This window comes from Eleginops maclovinus, chromosome 3 (assembly GCF_036324505.1).
Source record: "Eleginops maclovinus isolate JMC-PN-2008 ecotype Puerto Natales chromosome 3, JC_Emac_rtc_rv5, whole genome shotgun sequence".
Lineage (NCBI taxonomy): Eukaryota > Metazoa > Chordata > Actinopteri > Perciformes > Eleginopidae > Eleginops > Eleginops maclovinus.
In genome coordinates this window covers 9835085-9849973 of record NC_086351.1, presented here as the reverse complement: position 1 = coordinate 9849973, position 14889 = coordinate 9835085, and the positions used below count along the sequence as shown (strand labels likewise).

Sequence of the window (14889 nt, the reverse complement as noted above, 5' to 3'; positions counted from 1 at the left end):
TTTTCAACAAGATCTTAAATGCACTACATCGAGCACAGGAAAGGTGATCTACGTTTTCTACTGATATTTGATACTTAATGCTGTTAATTAGTTAATGGTTTGCTTTATTGGTATACTTAAGTATAGCATAGCCATGACATGAAGTAAGGCTTTGTTGATGATCTTAGTACAATTATTTAAGAGCTGTAGGAAAACAAGCACGATTTGGTTTCAATATGTCAATCATTTATTTAGCCCCTTTCCTCAGGTAAGTGCACTTTTGTGTTTGATACATAACTGGCTCGATGATAATAAGAAATACAAGTTATATGACATGAAATAATAAATCCAATAAAATACATTAAACATTTTTTGTTAAGCTACACTATCCAACTTACATTATGCAACACCCTACAACTGCATTACTGAATAGCATAATAACAAACATTTAAGACTATAAGAGAAAAAAAGACTATAAGTTAAGAAATAGTAGTTTAAAATGACCCCTCCCTCCCTCTCTCTCTATCGCGCTCTCTCTCTCTCTCTCTCTCTCTCTCTCTCTCTCTCTCTCTCCCTCGCGCTCACTATGTCTCTCTCTCGCTCCCGCGCTCTCGCGCGCTCACTATCTCTCCCATTCTCTCTCCAACACTTCTCTCCCCCCTGCTCCCGCTATGTCTCTTTTGTAGCCAAAGTAGCTCGCTGAACCAATCCACCGCAGTGCCTGGGACAGATTGAGTAAAAGAGAGCGTGAGGGATTTAGAGGATGGGTAAGGGGGCTTAAGGGAAAACACACAGAAGAGAGAGAGAGAGAGGGAGAGAGTCCAAAACCAACCAAACCTCCCTGGTGTGAGGGTTCTTGGCTACTGACGTGTGCGCACGACTCTCGTGGAAGGGTAAGTATTTCCCCCTTCTTTAAATTAACGACAGTTGTGTGTTTCTTGGCTGTAATTGAGGCGATGACGCCTTTTGAAAACCTGACTCAGTCATGTTAAGTGTGTGTTTGTGTGTGTGTGTGTGTGTGTGTGTGTGTGTGTGTGTGTGTGTGTGTGTGTGTGTGTGTGTGTGTGTGTGTGTGTGTGTGTGTGTGTGTGTGTGTGTGTGTGTGTGAGATGACAGCTGTGAAAAGCGCAGCATTCATAACGTGTCCTCATGTCGTGTTAGCGTAACAACTGCTCATCTTTCATTTCAGATTTCGCAGCTAAATGTTACCTGCATGCCGAGCTATTCAGGATTTCTCACCATTTTATCCTCATTTTGTCTCCGAGTTGCTCACATGTTCGTTGATCTGTGTTTATCATCTCCAAACTCCGCGTGTGAGTGTGTGTGACAGCAGGGGGGAGGAGGGGGGGGGTTAGACAATCCTATGCGCACATCACTGCCTCAGTCAGCCCTGTACCAGGATACAGAACCCCTATTACATGCATGTAGTTGATCAGAAAATACGACGTTTAACTATTCGCTCGGCTCAGTGAAAATGGTGCGAGTTTCACCAGAGTATGGCTGCGCAGCTGAAATGCTCCGAGAAATCATGAGCAACCCACCCATTGAGTCACGATATCTACGGTTAGTCGTTATGAAGTCATTTATTTTTCCCTGAGTGATTCCATCCTCCTCCTGGGTGGATTTTTGAGACGCTGCACAGTCAAGGTTGGTTAGTTTCAAACAGGTGTAGGCGCATACCCTTCGTGCGCGTCCATGTTGGGTACTCCTTCCATTTTTTGGGCCAAGGTCTTTCCTTGTGTTAACCTAAATCTACATGTACTCGTGCTGTTCCTGCCTCAAAGACTCGAAACATAGTTTCCTCCTGCTCTCTCTGCTGATCTCTTTTCTTCAGCACACTTCCATTTCCTCTCCTCTTACCATCTCTACCTCTTTCTCTTTCTTTCCTGTAAAGCTGAGAGGTGATGTCAGTCTGTAGATTGTGACAGATTAGAGAGAATTAAACCTTTTGTCCTCCTTGTGGCTCCTATCTAACACATTCAATTGGCTCATTACTTTCTGGGCGAGGGAGCTAAGGGGCCTGTCTCCCAGGACTAAGATAGGATTGTTATCACAAATCTAGCAGGCATTTTTTCGGCTCAATCTCAATCCCAAAACTACAATGGCCATTTCTCCCAAAACTGTAACAACTCTTTAGACACTTTTTGAGGGCTGATATGGACACAATGCCTGGGTGGTGAAGAGGTGAATCTGTCCCCCTCATTTGTGTCCAACTCCATTATGAACCAGGAGGATGTGTTTCACATGTGTTCTGTTTGACGGTGCAGTCCATCTCAGAGAGATGAGGGTGCTGTCCGTGGTGCTGAATGAGTCTGGAAGAGCCACTCAGGCTCATCCACTCAATTCTGCTGGGTTGCAACGCCAATTGATTCTCACTCATTCCTAACCACTTTGGCACATCCTCCAGCTGCTGGAAGGTGTGATTGTTCATCCCCACTTCTAATCTTTACATCTCCCATTTTGTCTGCCTTTAGTTATTTCACATGTCATTAGAATGAGCTGTTTTTGATTTATCTCTCAATCTCTCAATCTCACTGGCTCAAACTCTTGACCGCCTGAAGTGTCGACAACCACTGTGGCTACTTCCTGGCCTGCAGCACGATTTACAGTCTGTGATTAAATAAAAAACACAGGCAAAATGAAAGAGAGTTTTGTGTAAAACAATTCTTCAGTTGTGTCTTAGATGGATGCATAATGTCACTTGTAATTGTTGCACTCTTGATCGCTCTGCTCTTCCATCTTTAATCCAACCTGTTTGTGCGACTGGATTGCAGTTGGTCATACTCCCCCCCTTACATCTCTCCATCATATTACTAACTCTCCCTGTACTTCAAGTTCTCCTTTTAGCTTTGACATGCCCAAACTTGTCATTTCTCAGAGGATTTCTCTGATGCGTACCCTTTACCACCAGCCAGCTCTGTTCTTACACATACGCCGCGCTCACAAAAGAAGCTCTATTCATCCCCGGTGCTGCACAGAAGCAGAGGCAACTTCTATAGTGGTCACGTCTCGCACAATGGCTGTCCAGATAAGAAGGAGCCCAGCTTAATCTTTAAGAGTTTCCCCAGCAGAATGGCTGTATCCATTATAACTCTGCTTTTCAAAGACTTAAAGGTTTGTCATACAAAGAAAGACCAGAAGAAGAATAAAGTGGTTCTCATGTTTAAGTTATTAGTTTGGCTTTCATTTTCTTTCGTCAAAGCGCTCTTAAGTGTCTGATAAAATGGTCAACTATGAATTTATTCCCCAGCTTAAACATGATATATTTTACCATATATTGATATTCAAATAGTTCACTCCACAAAACATACAAGGTACCAGTGCCCTGAGACTTATGTCATGTACTGTATGTAATAGCGCATAGGTGATGGTTTACAGAGAATGATACAAGAAACTACAAAAAGGAGTCTGGTCAGCTGCAGCATTGTAAACATTGTATTGCAGTCAAGCAGGCAGTCAACAAGTATGCAAATAACCATTCATTACAAAAGCTATATGCTGAGGAAATATTCTCAAAGACACAACCCTTTGCAAACCATGAAGCAGCAGTGTTACATCAGCAGAAGAATATGCCTGATTTCACTCCTGTCAGATATCAACAAGAGGGGAAAGTTTGAGTAGTTACAAACTGAACAGGAAGAGAAGGGAAAACATTTCCTGTTACAGCAAATGTCAATTATCTTGTGACAGTAAGGGTCAGACTTTGGTGTAAAAGCTCCATTCTGCCTCTTGTCCACCGCTCAGGCTGTAAACAGCACCGTCTGTGTAATGATGTTGGGAAAGTTTTCTTGGTACACATTAGGGCCACTGTTCTGAAGGCTGAGATGGCTGTCAGTGTGTGTTGGTTGCAGAGCAGGTGCATTACTTCATGCCAATAATTGGCCTCTTCCAGCCAGTTATTGCTGTGTCACATTTAATTTAAAATCACTTAAATGTCCTTCTATGGTCTGCATCTGAAACACAATGTGAAGTGCATGCAGCCACTGAGAGATTTTATCATCCTAGCACCCGTTTTCTTAAAGTAAGGAAAAAACTCATGCAACGCATTAGAAATTGAGAACAGCTGCAATGATTACTTAACAGAGGTATAAGTCGTACGGTAGAAAAATAATCGCTTTAAACACATTTGATAATAGATTAACCCTAAAAGCATATTGTTTATGTTAAAAAATAAATGTTGCATTTAAAATAAGGACATTTACTTGTTTTCTGTGTTTTACATTATATTAAATTGAATATCTCTGGGTTTGGACAGTCAAAACAATACATTTAAAGACTTCACTTTAGACTTTGAGGAATTAGAATAAAAGAAAAATGCAAACAACAATGTTTGAACATAATCCAAACAAGAGGGAAGCTTAACATGAAGATACCCTCTCAATGTAAGGCATAATGTCCTGAATAACTCAACAAAATCACTTTGATTACAGTAAACACCAACACTACTTTGTGTTTTCTATGTACAGTTGTTCTTGTCAAGCTGATGATACTGAACAGTGGTCCAAATTAAGCAGAGGCTATAGCGGCTAAACAATCACGCACACGTTCAGGTCAACTCACAAATGCATAGAGACAGCATGCTCAAAGGATCTGCAGTGAAGTCTTTTCCAGTCAACCAGAAGTAAATCACAGAAAGACCATGTGTGAGTCACACAGGACTTCTCCTCCCTGCTCTGATCTATGTGTGAGTGTGTGTGTTTCCAGTATTTATCTGTGAGTTTTTCTTGCCTAAGTTCAGTGGTTCATCGTTCAGTCATCATCTGTTGCATTGGCTCCTCTCTGACCTTTACCAGGATTGGTTGCCAACAAATTTGTCACTAACTCATCTTCAGCAATAAAAAGGCAAGACAGGAAGATAGCCACTAGCTCTTTGCATGTGTGCACGTCACATGTCCATCTCAGTGTTTCCCTCGTTCCTGATGACCTCCCTACATGACCCCTTGTTAATGTACCTGCATTTGTGTCTCTGCATTTCTGACCTGTAATTCCTCATCTGGTCTAACCTTTTTTCCTCTCTCGTGCTGGCCTTCAGATGAGTTCATGTAGCAGCCGTGCGTTGACCATCCTGTCCACGGTGTTCGGAGCCTGCGGGCTGCTGCTGGTGGGAGTGGCCGTGTCCACAGACTACTGGCTGATCATGGTGGAGGGCATCATCCTGCAGCAGAATCAGAGCATGGAGGTGAAGATGGCGCTGCATTCAGGCCTCTGGAGAGTGTGCTTCGTGGCTGGTAGGAAGATACACCAACCTCTTTAAACATTCACATCCAAAAATGAAAAGATGACTGTACAGTGCGGCTATGTGTGTGTGCTTATACATCATCACAGTGACTAACACACAATAACTGATAGAAGACAGAAAGTGGGCTTCTGGCTCATTGATGTAACAAACCTGATTGTTACCTAGGCCATTGTTTTGCTTCCCTGCATCACTCACGTTAAGGTAAACCTCAACATTTAATTGTTTGTACATTTCTTTATCTCAGGAGCAGAAAACGGGAGATGTGTCGCATCAGAATACTTCACTGAACCCGATATTGAGATCACCACTGAAAACACTGCAAATATCCTCAGTGAGTGAAACACACAACAGCAACTTTACACATTATCTGATTTCCCTTGGACTCTGAGGAACTGTGACGGACATTTGATAGTTAATCATAATATATTTTAGACAATAATTAACAGTTTAATCGATAAAAGTATTTACTAGTTGCAGCCCTTGATAATACTACTTGTTCATCTGATCAGATGAATTACATTAAAGCAGTTTCGAAAAGCTCATCATCCTCATGAATAAAGGTATATTTTTAAGAGACTTTAAATATAAAATAGCAATTATTTTACGTTAACATTTTCACATCATCAGCTGCCATTAGTTCTTCTTCAGCATCATTTTAAAAGTGTTGTTTTGTTGTTGTTGTTGTTGTTGTTGTTGTTGTTTTAAAGTAATTAATACTCAATGTAGTTTCTCCAGTGTTGCTTCGTTGGTACCGTCCTAGCAACGTTTAATATCGTAACTCTCCCATGTTAAAAAGCAATTTCACGCTTCACCAAAGAAAGGGATACTCTTTCCAATCACTCTTTTTGAGTGATAAAAGTCTCCACATATCTGAGCATAATTTATATTGTAGATTTGACTACCTCTGATATCTCCAGAAACATTATCCCTCACCTTTCCCAGCAGTTTGAGGACACATTACATCAGCTTTGTGTGACTCCGTGACCTCTTCTCCACACAGAGATGGTGCGGACAGCCACGCCCTTCCCCATGGTGTCGCTGCTCTTCGTCTTCACGGCCTTCGTCATCAGTAACATTGGACACATCCGGCCTCAGCGTACTATCCTGGCCTTTGTGTCCGGCATCTTCTTCATCCTCTCAGGTGGGACTCATTACTCATGTCCAGCTGTCGTCACACATTCACTCTGTGATTGATTACAGTCGCCCGGTGTGTCCTGTGTCACACATGGAGACACTCCATCACAGCTCTTTTTTTGGTGTATGATGCAGGTATGTAGGCTGTCATTGAAAAAGGTGACTAGATTTCAATTGGTTTTCAAGACCACAGGGTGAAACTTTCCTTCTCTTCTGACTTTGCAACACTTTGGAATTAAACAGGTTTTATGTGAGGGATGATGGATTTGGGACATGAGCAGGTCTTTGGGCTTGATTATCAGTATGAGTGTAGTGAAACTTCTTGAACAGCAGGTGGCTGTAATGCTCCCATTTCTTGTCCTCTTTGCAAATACTGCCAGAACCCAAATTGGAGCTCATGTTTTCTGAAGGCTGTTCCACTTCACATGTTTGAGGAGGAAGCAGCACTGCAGAACTCACAGGAGCATCAAATAAACGAGGCTCCCGCGACAGCTCCTGACTTTGCTGAGGCGGGTGCCTGCTGATAAAGGGTGTTGCAGAATAATAGGTGTTATATAACACGGGTTATGTAATGTTTAGAGCCTGTACTGGAAGTGTCGCAGTGTTTCACTTTATGAGGTATTTTAATAATAGGGTGTTAATAAGGGGCAAGTGTATCAAATTGCTTTTCAGCAGTTAGATATTCTGCTGCACTAAGCCTCTCTCTATAAGCAAAGCCTTCCTCCTGCCTTTCCTACTCACCCCTCCTCCCTCCTTCTCTTGTTCACCAAGCCTCTCAGTTTTCTTTTTCTTTCCCCCCCCTCTCTCATTTGCTCTCCTTCCTCATTTCCTAATCCCTCTATCATTCTGGGTATATTCTAGTATTTTAGGTCCCTGTTGATGTGGTGTGGTTTTTTAACTACTGAGTATTGAGAGTCTGTTTTTTGCTGGCATCATCCACACAGTGGTCTGGTAAATAGCTTACTTTATGTTGGTCTGGATAATATTACAGAATTTGGAGCAAAGACACCCAGCATGGAGCAACAGCAGTTGAAGTATGGCCAGATGTTGCTCTCTTGCCTAATAAACATCTTGCATATACAACTGTACTCGTAGACACATCATGTAACTCTATTTCATCCTTTTTCTGTCACGCACATGCACACCCTTTTGTTCCCTTCTTCTGCTCTCACTGTGCACATGCATGCATGTTTCCTTCAATTCTCTGGTGTTACTTATTTAGATCAAGATGTACTTCAACTGCAGGATTGACAGCAGCATGGTTTCTGCATTTTCTCAGCTTTTCAATTTTAAACCAACAACACAGCCTCTTAAAGTAGCATTTATGTCCTTCGCGATGACTAGTTTACTGCGAAAGAGATAAATGCTTGACAGCCCGGTGGTACATTTGAATTTTGCAGCGAAAGCTAAAAATACTCGTATATGCTGTTTACAGCATGCAGCTTTCTTTGAATATTGATTCTTCGATGTTGGCCATATGTTGTATCTCATGCATTTAACATTTCTGATGCAAAGTGGAGAGTGTTTTTAGAGGATGAAGTATTAATGTTGTATGTGTTGCTTCGGGGTGAAAAGGGTCATTGAAAGCCCAGTTTTGCATATGATGATTTTACTGTTAGTTTGCAGTGCCACATGAAGTCATTTTTCTATCTCTTTTAAATGTTTTTTTCTATGTTTTTTGATATTTTTATTGTGATTTTCCCAAAAATATAAATGTACAGTAAACATATAGTAATCAAAACATCTCATTACAATATGTCCGTTAAATTAAAGGTACTTTTCTCTTTAGGATTGTTTTTGTCTAGTTTTAATAGATTTGAAAGTAAAAACTCACTTTTATGATTTTCTTTTACCCCAAAAGGAACTGACTGGGATGATAATACTTTACATTAACGTATTTTTGATATTTACAAAGAGTTTACCTGCCAAGTAGCAAAATGTTTGTTCAGATATAAGCTAAGCATTCACTGCACTTTCCACATATTAGATTTAATTTTAGGCATTAAAGGCACATAGTAAAGGTTCAGTAAAGATTCTGAAAAACTATTGATGACATCAATAGTGTTTATTAACAATTAACCATACACAATGTCTTTCACTAAAAAGTCTGAAAGTTCCTGAACCTTAACACACACCAAACCACTTCCTAGACTCAGAAAAATGTGGCAAACATAGTATGGAGGATGCAGAACTCTGCCATGCCCTATCTCCCACTGTTAAACATATAATAATTCATCCGTTTTGCCTGTGGTTAGAATCTGCTGCAAAATGTAATTTTTTTTGGCTTACGCTACAACCTTTCACCAAGTTTCATGGAAGTCAGGCTAGTGGTTTTTCTTTAATCCTATCAAGTTAACAAACAGACAAACAAACTGAACCGAAAATATATCCTCACTGGCGGAGGTCATTATGTTTCCCTCAGAACAAATTTTGGCTAAACAAATTAGTAGTGTTGAAATGTCTTTACCCATACACAGAAATTGACATTAAAAAAAACCAACAGGAGTAAAACATTTTAAAAAAAAGCATCAAACATAAAAGTGCAATCAGAAGGTCAAACGTGGTAAAACAGCTTATCGTTTTTACCATTTCTGAGCTTCACATTGTTTTGCTACACTGAAGTGTTTTCATCTCTACAGGTCATTTATCTTTAGGCTCCTTATCTGTCATCATGAAACATACACACTCTCTCCGCCATCTCTTTATTAATCTTAACATTTTGCAGCCTAATCACTTGGCGTGGTCATTCCACATCTCATCGCTCTCTCTGTCTCTTAAACACTTGTGCAGATGTCTGAATCGCCATATAATGACCTCCTCACTGGCTAATGTATCTGACTCACTGTCACTGTTACTGTGCTATGTGTGTGTGTAGGCCTCAGTCTGGTGGTGGGTCTGGTGCTCTACATCTCCAGTATTAATGACGAGGTGATGAACCGGCCCAGGGAGCCCGAACAGTTTTTCAACTACCACTACGGCTGGTCCTTCGCCTTCGCTGCCTCTTCATTCTTACTCAAAGAGGTAGGTTTGTGTGTGTTAGTCATAAAGATATGGGAACAAAAGTGAGATTGCATGTCTCTTTGCATACATATGTTACATGCAGATAATGTATTTTCATTTCCATGGTTAAGTATTGCACACTGAGTGTGCAAGAAGGTAAGACGATTAGTATTCTGTGGATAGAGTGAGGTGTCATGGGGTGTGTGTGTGTGTGTGTGTGTGTGTGTGTGTGTGTGTTGTGTGTGTGCATCGATGTGTAGTGAGGTTTTCATGTGATCTTTTGCTCATCTTTCCACATCCCCTCCCCCCTGCTCCCTCCTGCCTCTTTCCCATCATCAGCAGCATTGCTCTTAATGTGGTGCAGTGGACACTAACCTCCTCCCCTTCTCTCTCCTCTCATTCCTCCCCATATGTCTCCTCCTTTTTCATTTCTTTCCCTTCAAATCTGTTTTACATGAGCTTAAAAGAACTTCAAGCGTAGCCTCTTCTTTCTAATTTAAAAGCACATACGTTCACCTCTTTTCCCACCTCTCTTTTCCCATCAGTCACTTAGATCTAATTTCCCCAGCCGTCACTTGTTACTGCTTCTTTGAAAATGTATTTGTCTCTGAACTGGATTTATTTACGCAGCTATAACTCCCTCTCTCGCTTCCCATCTGATCACCCTCCTCTTCTGTTCCTGCTTCATTCACTATCTCAGGGGGCCGGGGTGATGTCAGTCTATCTGTTTATGAAGCGCTACGCCGAGGAAGAGATGTATCGCCCCCACCCTGCACTCTACCGCCCCCGCCTGTCCGAGAGCAGCGACTACAGCGGCCAGTTCCTCCACCCAGAATCCTCCTGGCCTCCGCCGAAGCGAGGCCGCAGCACCTCTGACGCCTCCAGTGACATCTCCATCCAGCTCAACCAGGCTCCCCCACCGCCACCCAAAAGTGGGCACCACGGGCAGGGCAGCCCCCCTTCCGGGTCTTCATCCGCAGGGAGCTACCAAATGCCCCCACAGTCTGCCGGCTACTCCACGCACACCCTCACCAGGTCGCATGCCTCACATCCCCAAGGCCAGGCTCTCCCCATGGCCATGCCTCCATCGCCTGTACCTCCCCCTCACTATCACACACACATGCACATGAGCGCCTCCCCCTGTTAAGAAACTGGAGCATTAGGGAGGAAAGGAGAGACACTGACTCCTCATAATCACTTATTCTGTACATTTAGATGTGGATGAGGGTAAATACTGAGCTTTGAGCACAGATCATGTAAGATGAAGCGAACGGAGAGGTGATAAAATGTAGCTTTGGAATAAATAGACCAAGGACAAAGGAGGTGATGGAGATTGAAAGGAAAGATTTAACAGGATTGTGGAGATGTGACAGACACTGTGATGGACAGAGAAACATTTAAACAGGGGATGAGTGGAAAGGAAAAATAGTAATTCAATTTTTCATAACAGAAAGAGCAAAAAAAGTGTTTCTTCGAAAGACTTTAGAGGTTAGGTTGAGTGACAGAGGAGGTATAGGGGAGGGAGAGTGAGGCAGGGAGAGCAAGGGGCTGCGGTATAATGCGAAGATACCGCAGTGCTGCAGGAAATTTGTATGCACTTGGAAATGTACAATGCAAAACACTGATCACACAGACTGAGGTTGCACATAGTTTTATACATGCATAAATCAAAAGAAAACATGGACTACGTACCTTTTACCAAAAGGTAAATGTGGCAAAATATATTTGTGTCTTCTCTGAATTTCTTACATCATCAAGTTTCATAACTCACAATGTCTAAATAGTATTATTAATATAATTAATTAAAAACATTAGTTTACAATAGATTAATTCTGAAATGAGAACACTGTATGTGAATGTTGTTAATCTTTGTAAAAGAAAAAAAGAATACAGACAGAAGTGGATGACGTTCTGAAATATCACAAGGAGAAATCTACTTAATGTTTTACATATTTGTTTAAGATACAAATTTCTAAACTTCTTGTATATAAAATTGCACATGAGGACTATTAATATAGCTGTTGTAAATTATGAATGAAGCTTTGGCACAAGTCACATCAAGAAAATGTCTGACTCATTCTGCTTTGGATGAAGACTGCAACAGGCGCACTACAACCAACGCTACAGCCTCTGGATGCAGCGCATGGTGTGAAGGAGGAACCACCGACCCTGGTGGTCTGATGCCCTCTACTGGTCACTGTTCTCCACTGACCTTGGATCCGTTTTGGGTCACAGGTCACAACTTCTCTGTGCACTGTTAATTCCTCAGTGACCTGCACTGTGTGTTAGTTGATGGTGCCGCACAAATGAATTGGACTGAAGCTGGTGAATGTTAGACGAAACAAGACACGCCATTTTGAACTGCACATGATTCAAGAGTTATGCTTTAAAAACTGGTTAGAAGTATTTTTAAAAGCTTTAACGCTGTTGATATATCTAGATAACATTATGAAAGTATTAATTACATTTGCATTCACTGCGCAAAGCAAAATAACACTGTTTGTGAAACACATGTCCTCTTAGGAGAGACCCTGCTTTTCCCAATGTTTTCATTGGCTATGTGAGAAATATGTTTTAATGCAAACTTTATACTGACCTCTGTTGATTTTAAAGAACTAACTACGGTCACCGTAGGTCAATCTGATTATCTTCTTGATTTAATCCAAGAATCCAAGGTTTTATCCAAGAAATGTAAGAAAATATGGAAAAATGTCTTCGTAATGGCACACCAATTAATATAATGTATTTAAGCTGCTTGTTTAATTTGACCAACAGTACAAAGATATTGTATATATATATGAGAACAAAAAATGAATTCAATTATCATATTTGAGAAGCAGAAAAGCCAATATTAGCTTACAGGTAGAACAAATGGTTATTCAGGTGTTTCAGAAGATCAGACATGGGTCAGAGTAGCACTTCCTTAAACATTGCTTTGTGGGGTGTTTAAGCCTACTTTGCCATGTACTTTAACCATATAATGCTTTATGTTTCTTTGTAGTATTATATTTTCAGATGCTTTAAAACCTTAATGCCGAGAACCAGTTGCTCTTTAATACTGCTAAGTATCTCAAAGTTGTATACTGGATAGCTAAGCAGGACCTGTGTTTCAGAAACTGTTTTAATATAGAATAGTTTATTTAGTTCATTGTTTTTAAAACACATCATGGATATGTTGATAATATATATCTCTGTAATGAGAATTAAACCACCGTGTCATTGTTTAGCGGCTGGTTTTCATTATCACTGTGATGCTAAAGTGAGAGGGAAACACACAGATGTCCTACAGAATGTGTGGGATGAAAGTCTTACAAACTATCGAAGGAGATATCGTCACATTTTCGCCTTTTTGCGGACGTTTTGTTGATCAAGCATGTGGTTATTCAACACCGCCCTTGTTTTTGTTTATGTAGTCGCACAAATTCATATTGAGGTGAAGTCCAGTGAAGCTGCAGCCTTCTGTTGTGGGCTCTGCTGTTACAGTAGTGCTTACGTACCCCTACGTTTTATAACCAATAGGCATTTAAGTCTTCTTGTTAAAATCCACCTTCCAACCTTTGGACTGCTGACCCCGTTTTTACCTTTGTATCAATGGACAGCTGCTCTGTTCCTTCCTCTACGCCCATAATTCTATTTTGAAAACATTTGATTATCATTTGCATTCCTCTTAAACTACAGCAGATCTTTCCTTTTCATCTGTGGACCTCTTTGTTTTTCCCTCTCTACTACCCCAATCTTTTTTTTTTTCTCTTTATGATTACATAAAAGGGTGTAGCTGTGCTTGATCTGCATAAAGCCTGGACTTCTTTCATATAACCATCTTTGTAATGAAAACAAATATGGGCAAAACAAATGCTTTTCAATGCTTTAATGGAACTGATGCTGTATAATCTTGAGTTACATAAGTCAATAGCAGTTGTGATTAAGATCACTTTTCTTGAAAGTGTTGACATCTGTCACTCACTTTCCTCTTAACATGAATAAAACTTTCAACATGGGTTCATTTCACCCTGTTACACCTCTCTGGCTTCCTGTTTCTAAAATGAATAAGACTATAAGATATTGGTGTTGGGAAATATTTCCCTATACTTTTGATTTAAATGTTTTTAAAATGTAACATTTTCTTTCAAATAGTTTGCATAATAAGAATATCACCAAAAAAGAAACTCTCCTTTTTGACGGAAATTGTAGAGATGTGAGCCCAGCATGCACTTATTATAATAATATGAGACAAAGAGTGTTTTTTTTCTGGCTGGTCTTTGAGATAGAGGGAACAATTGTAAGTGAGTGCACACTGCACTGCGGTGAACCACTGGGTGTTAACCAGGCTCCCTCCCCAGTCACGGCAAGCCACCACAGCCTGAGGCCAACAATTGATCAGAGTGTTGTATGTGTGTATGTTATGCGTGACTGATTGCGTTTGATGATATACGTGGTTTGCATGATGGCAAACAGTTCATCCTGTTTGTGTAACATACATATCTTACTTAACAATTAAAAATTAATGCCTGTTTTGTCAAGGTCAAAAAGGGAGTAAAGTGAGGGAATGAGCCATGCAGATGAGCTAATAACACAGTGGTTTGTACATGATCATTCCTTTCTGAATAACAATGAAGAATAACATGGAATTTGTAAGCAAGATGCCAAAGATAAAATGCAGAACATACATAATACTGTGTAAGTGTGTGTCAATGTAGGCAAGGGAAAGAGAGTAACAGTGATGGGAAGTTGCATTAGGAAGTCAAACATCGGACTGCCACAGGTCAATAAAACTAAAAAGCATGAGCACTCTGCTCTGTGTGTTTGTGTGCAGTATGTGTGTGTGTGATTATGCAGGACACTCCTGATGAAAGAAACCGGTGCTGGACTGCCGGTGTAAACATTTGAGATAAAAATGTGACTTGTGGTTGTATCCACTTTTCTTTAATAATGTTCTGTGTATGTGTGTGTGTGTGTGTGTCTCTGTGTGTGTGTGTGTGTGTGTGTGTGTGTGTGTGTGTGTGTGTGTGTGTGTGTGTGTGTGTGTGTGTGTGTGTGTGTGTGTGTGTGTGTGTGTGTGTGTGTTGGGGCACGCGTGTGTGTGTGTGTGTGTGTGTGTGTGTGTGTGTGTGTGTGTTTTTTGCTTCATATGTTTGTCTGTGTATGCTTGTTTTTCACTCGATGCGTGTGGCATTGTGGGTTGAGTGGATCTCTCTTTTCACCATCACCATTACTGCATGAAAGACCTGTCACTCTGTATTAGCTCTCTCCAGCTCTCCCCTGTGTGTGTGTGTGTGTGTGTGTGTGTGTGTGTGTGTGTGTGTGTGTGTGTGTGTGTGTGTGTGTGTGTGTGTGTGTGTGTGTGTGTGTGTGTGTGTGTGTGTGTGTGTTTGTGAGAGAGAGAGAGGGGGAGAGAAAGGGGTGAACCGGGCAGCAAAGCCATTTTAAAGCTATTGAAGGTCAGTGTCTGCTCAGTTTTGAGCATCCTAACTGCTGAGTGCGACCAGCAGTTCCAGCTTCTGCCTCCATAGATATGAGCATTACATAATTTTGTCTAT

At 41.0% G+C, this 14889-nt stretch overlaps 1 protein-coding gene across 1 annotated transcript; it reads left to right on the top strand.

Moving 5' to 3' along the window:
• The first annotated feature begins 625 nt into the window (after positions 1-625).
• Positions 626-13327, top strand: cacng7b (calcium channel, voltage-dependent, gamma subunit 7b). Its single transcript, XM_063879242.1, has 6 exons — positions 626-872; positions 5012-5207; positions 5463-5549; positions 6219-6359; positions 9228-9373; positions 10053-13327. Exons 2-6 carry the CDS (start codon positions 5012-5014, stop codon positions 10497-10499), a joined length of 1017 nt encoding a protein of 338 aa, XP_063735312.1. The 5' UTR covers positions 626-872; the 3' UTR covers positions 10500-13327.
• Positions 13328-14889: the final 1562 nt, after the last annotated feature.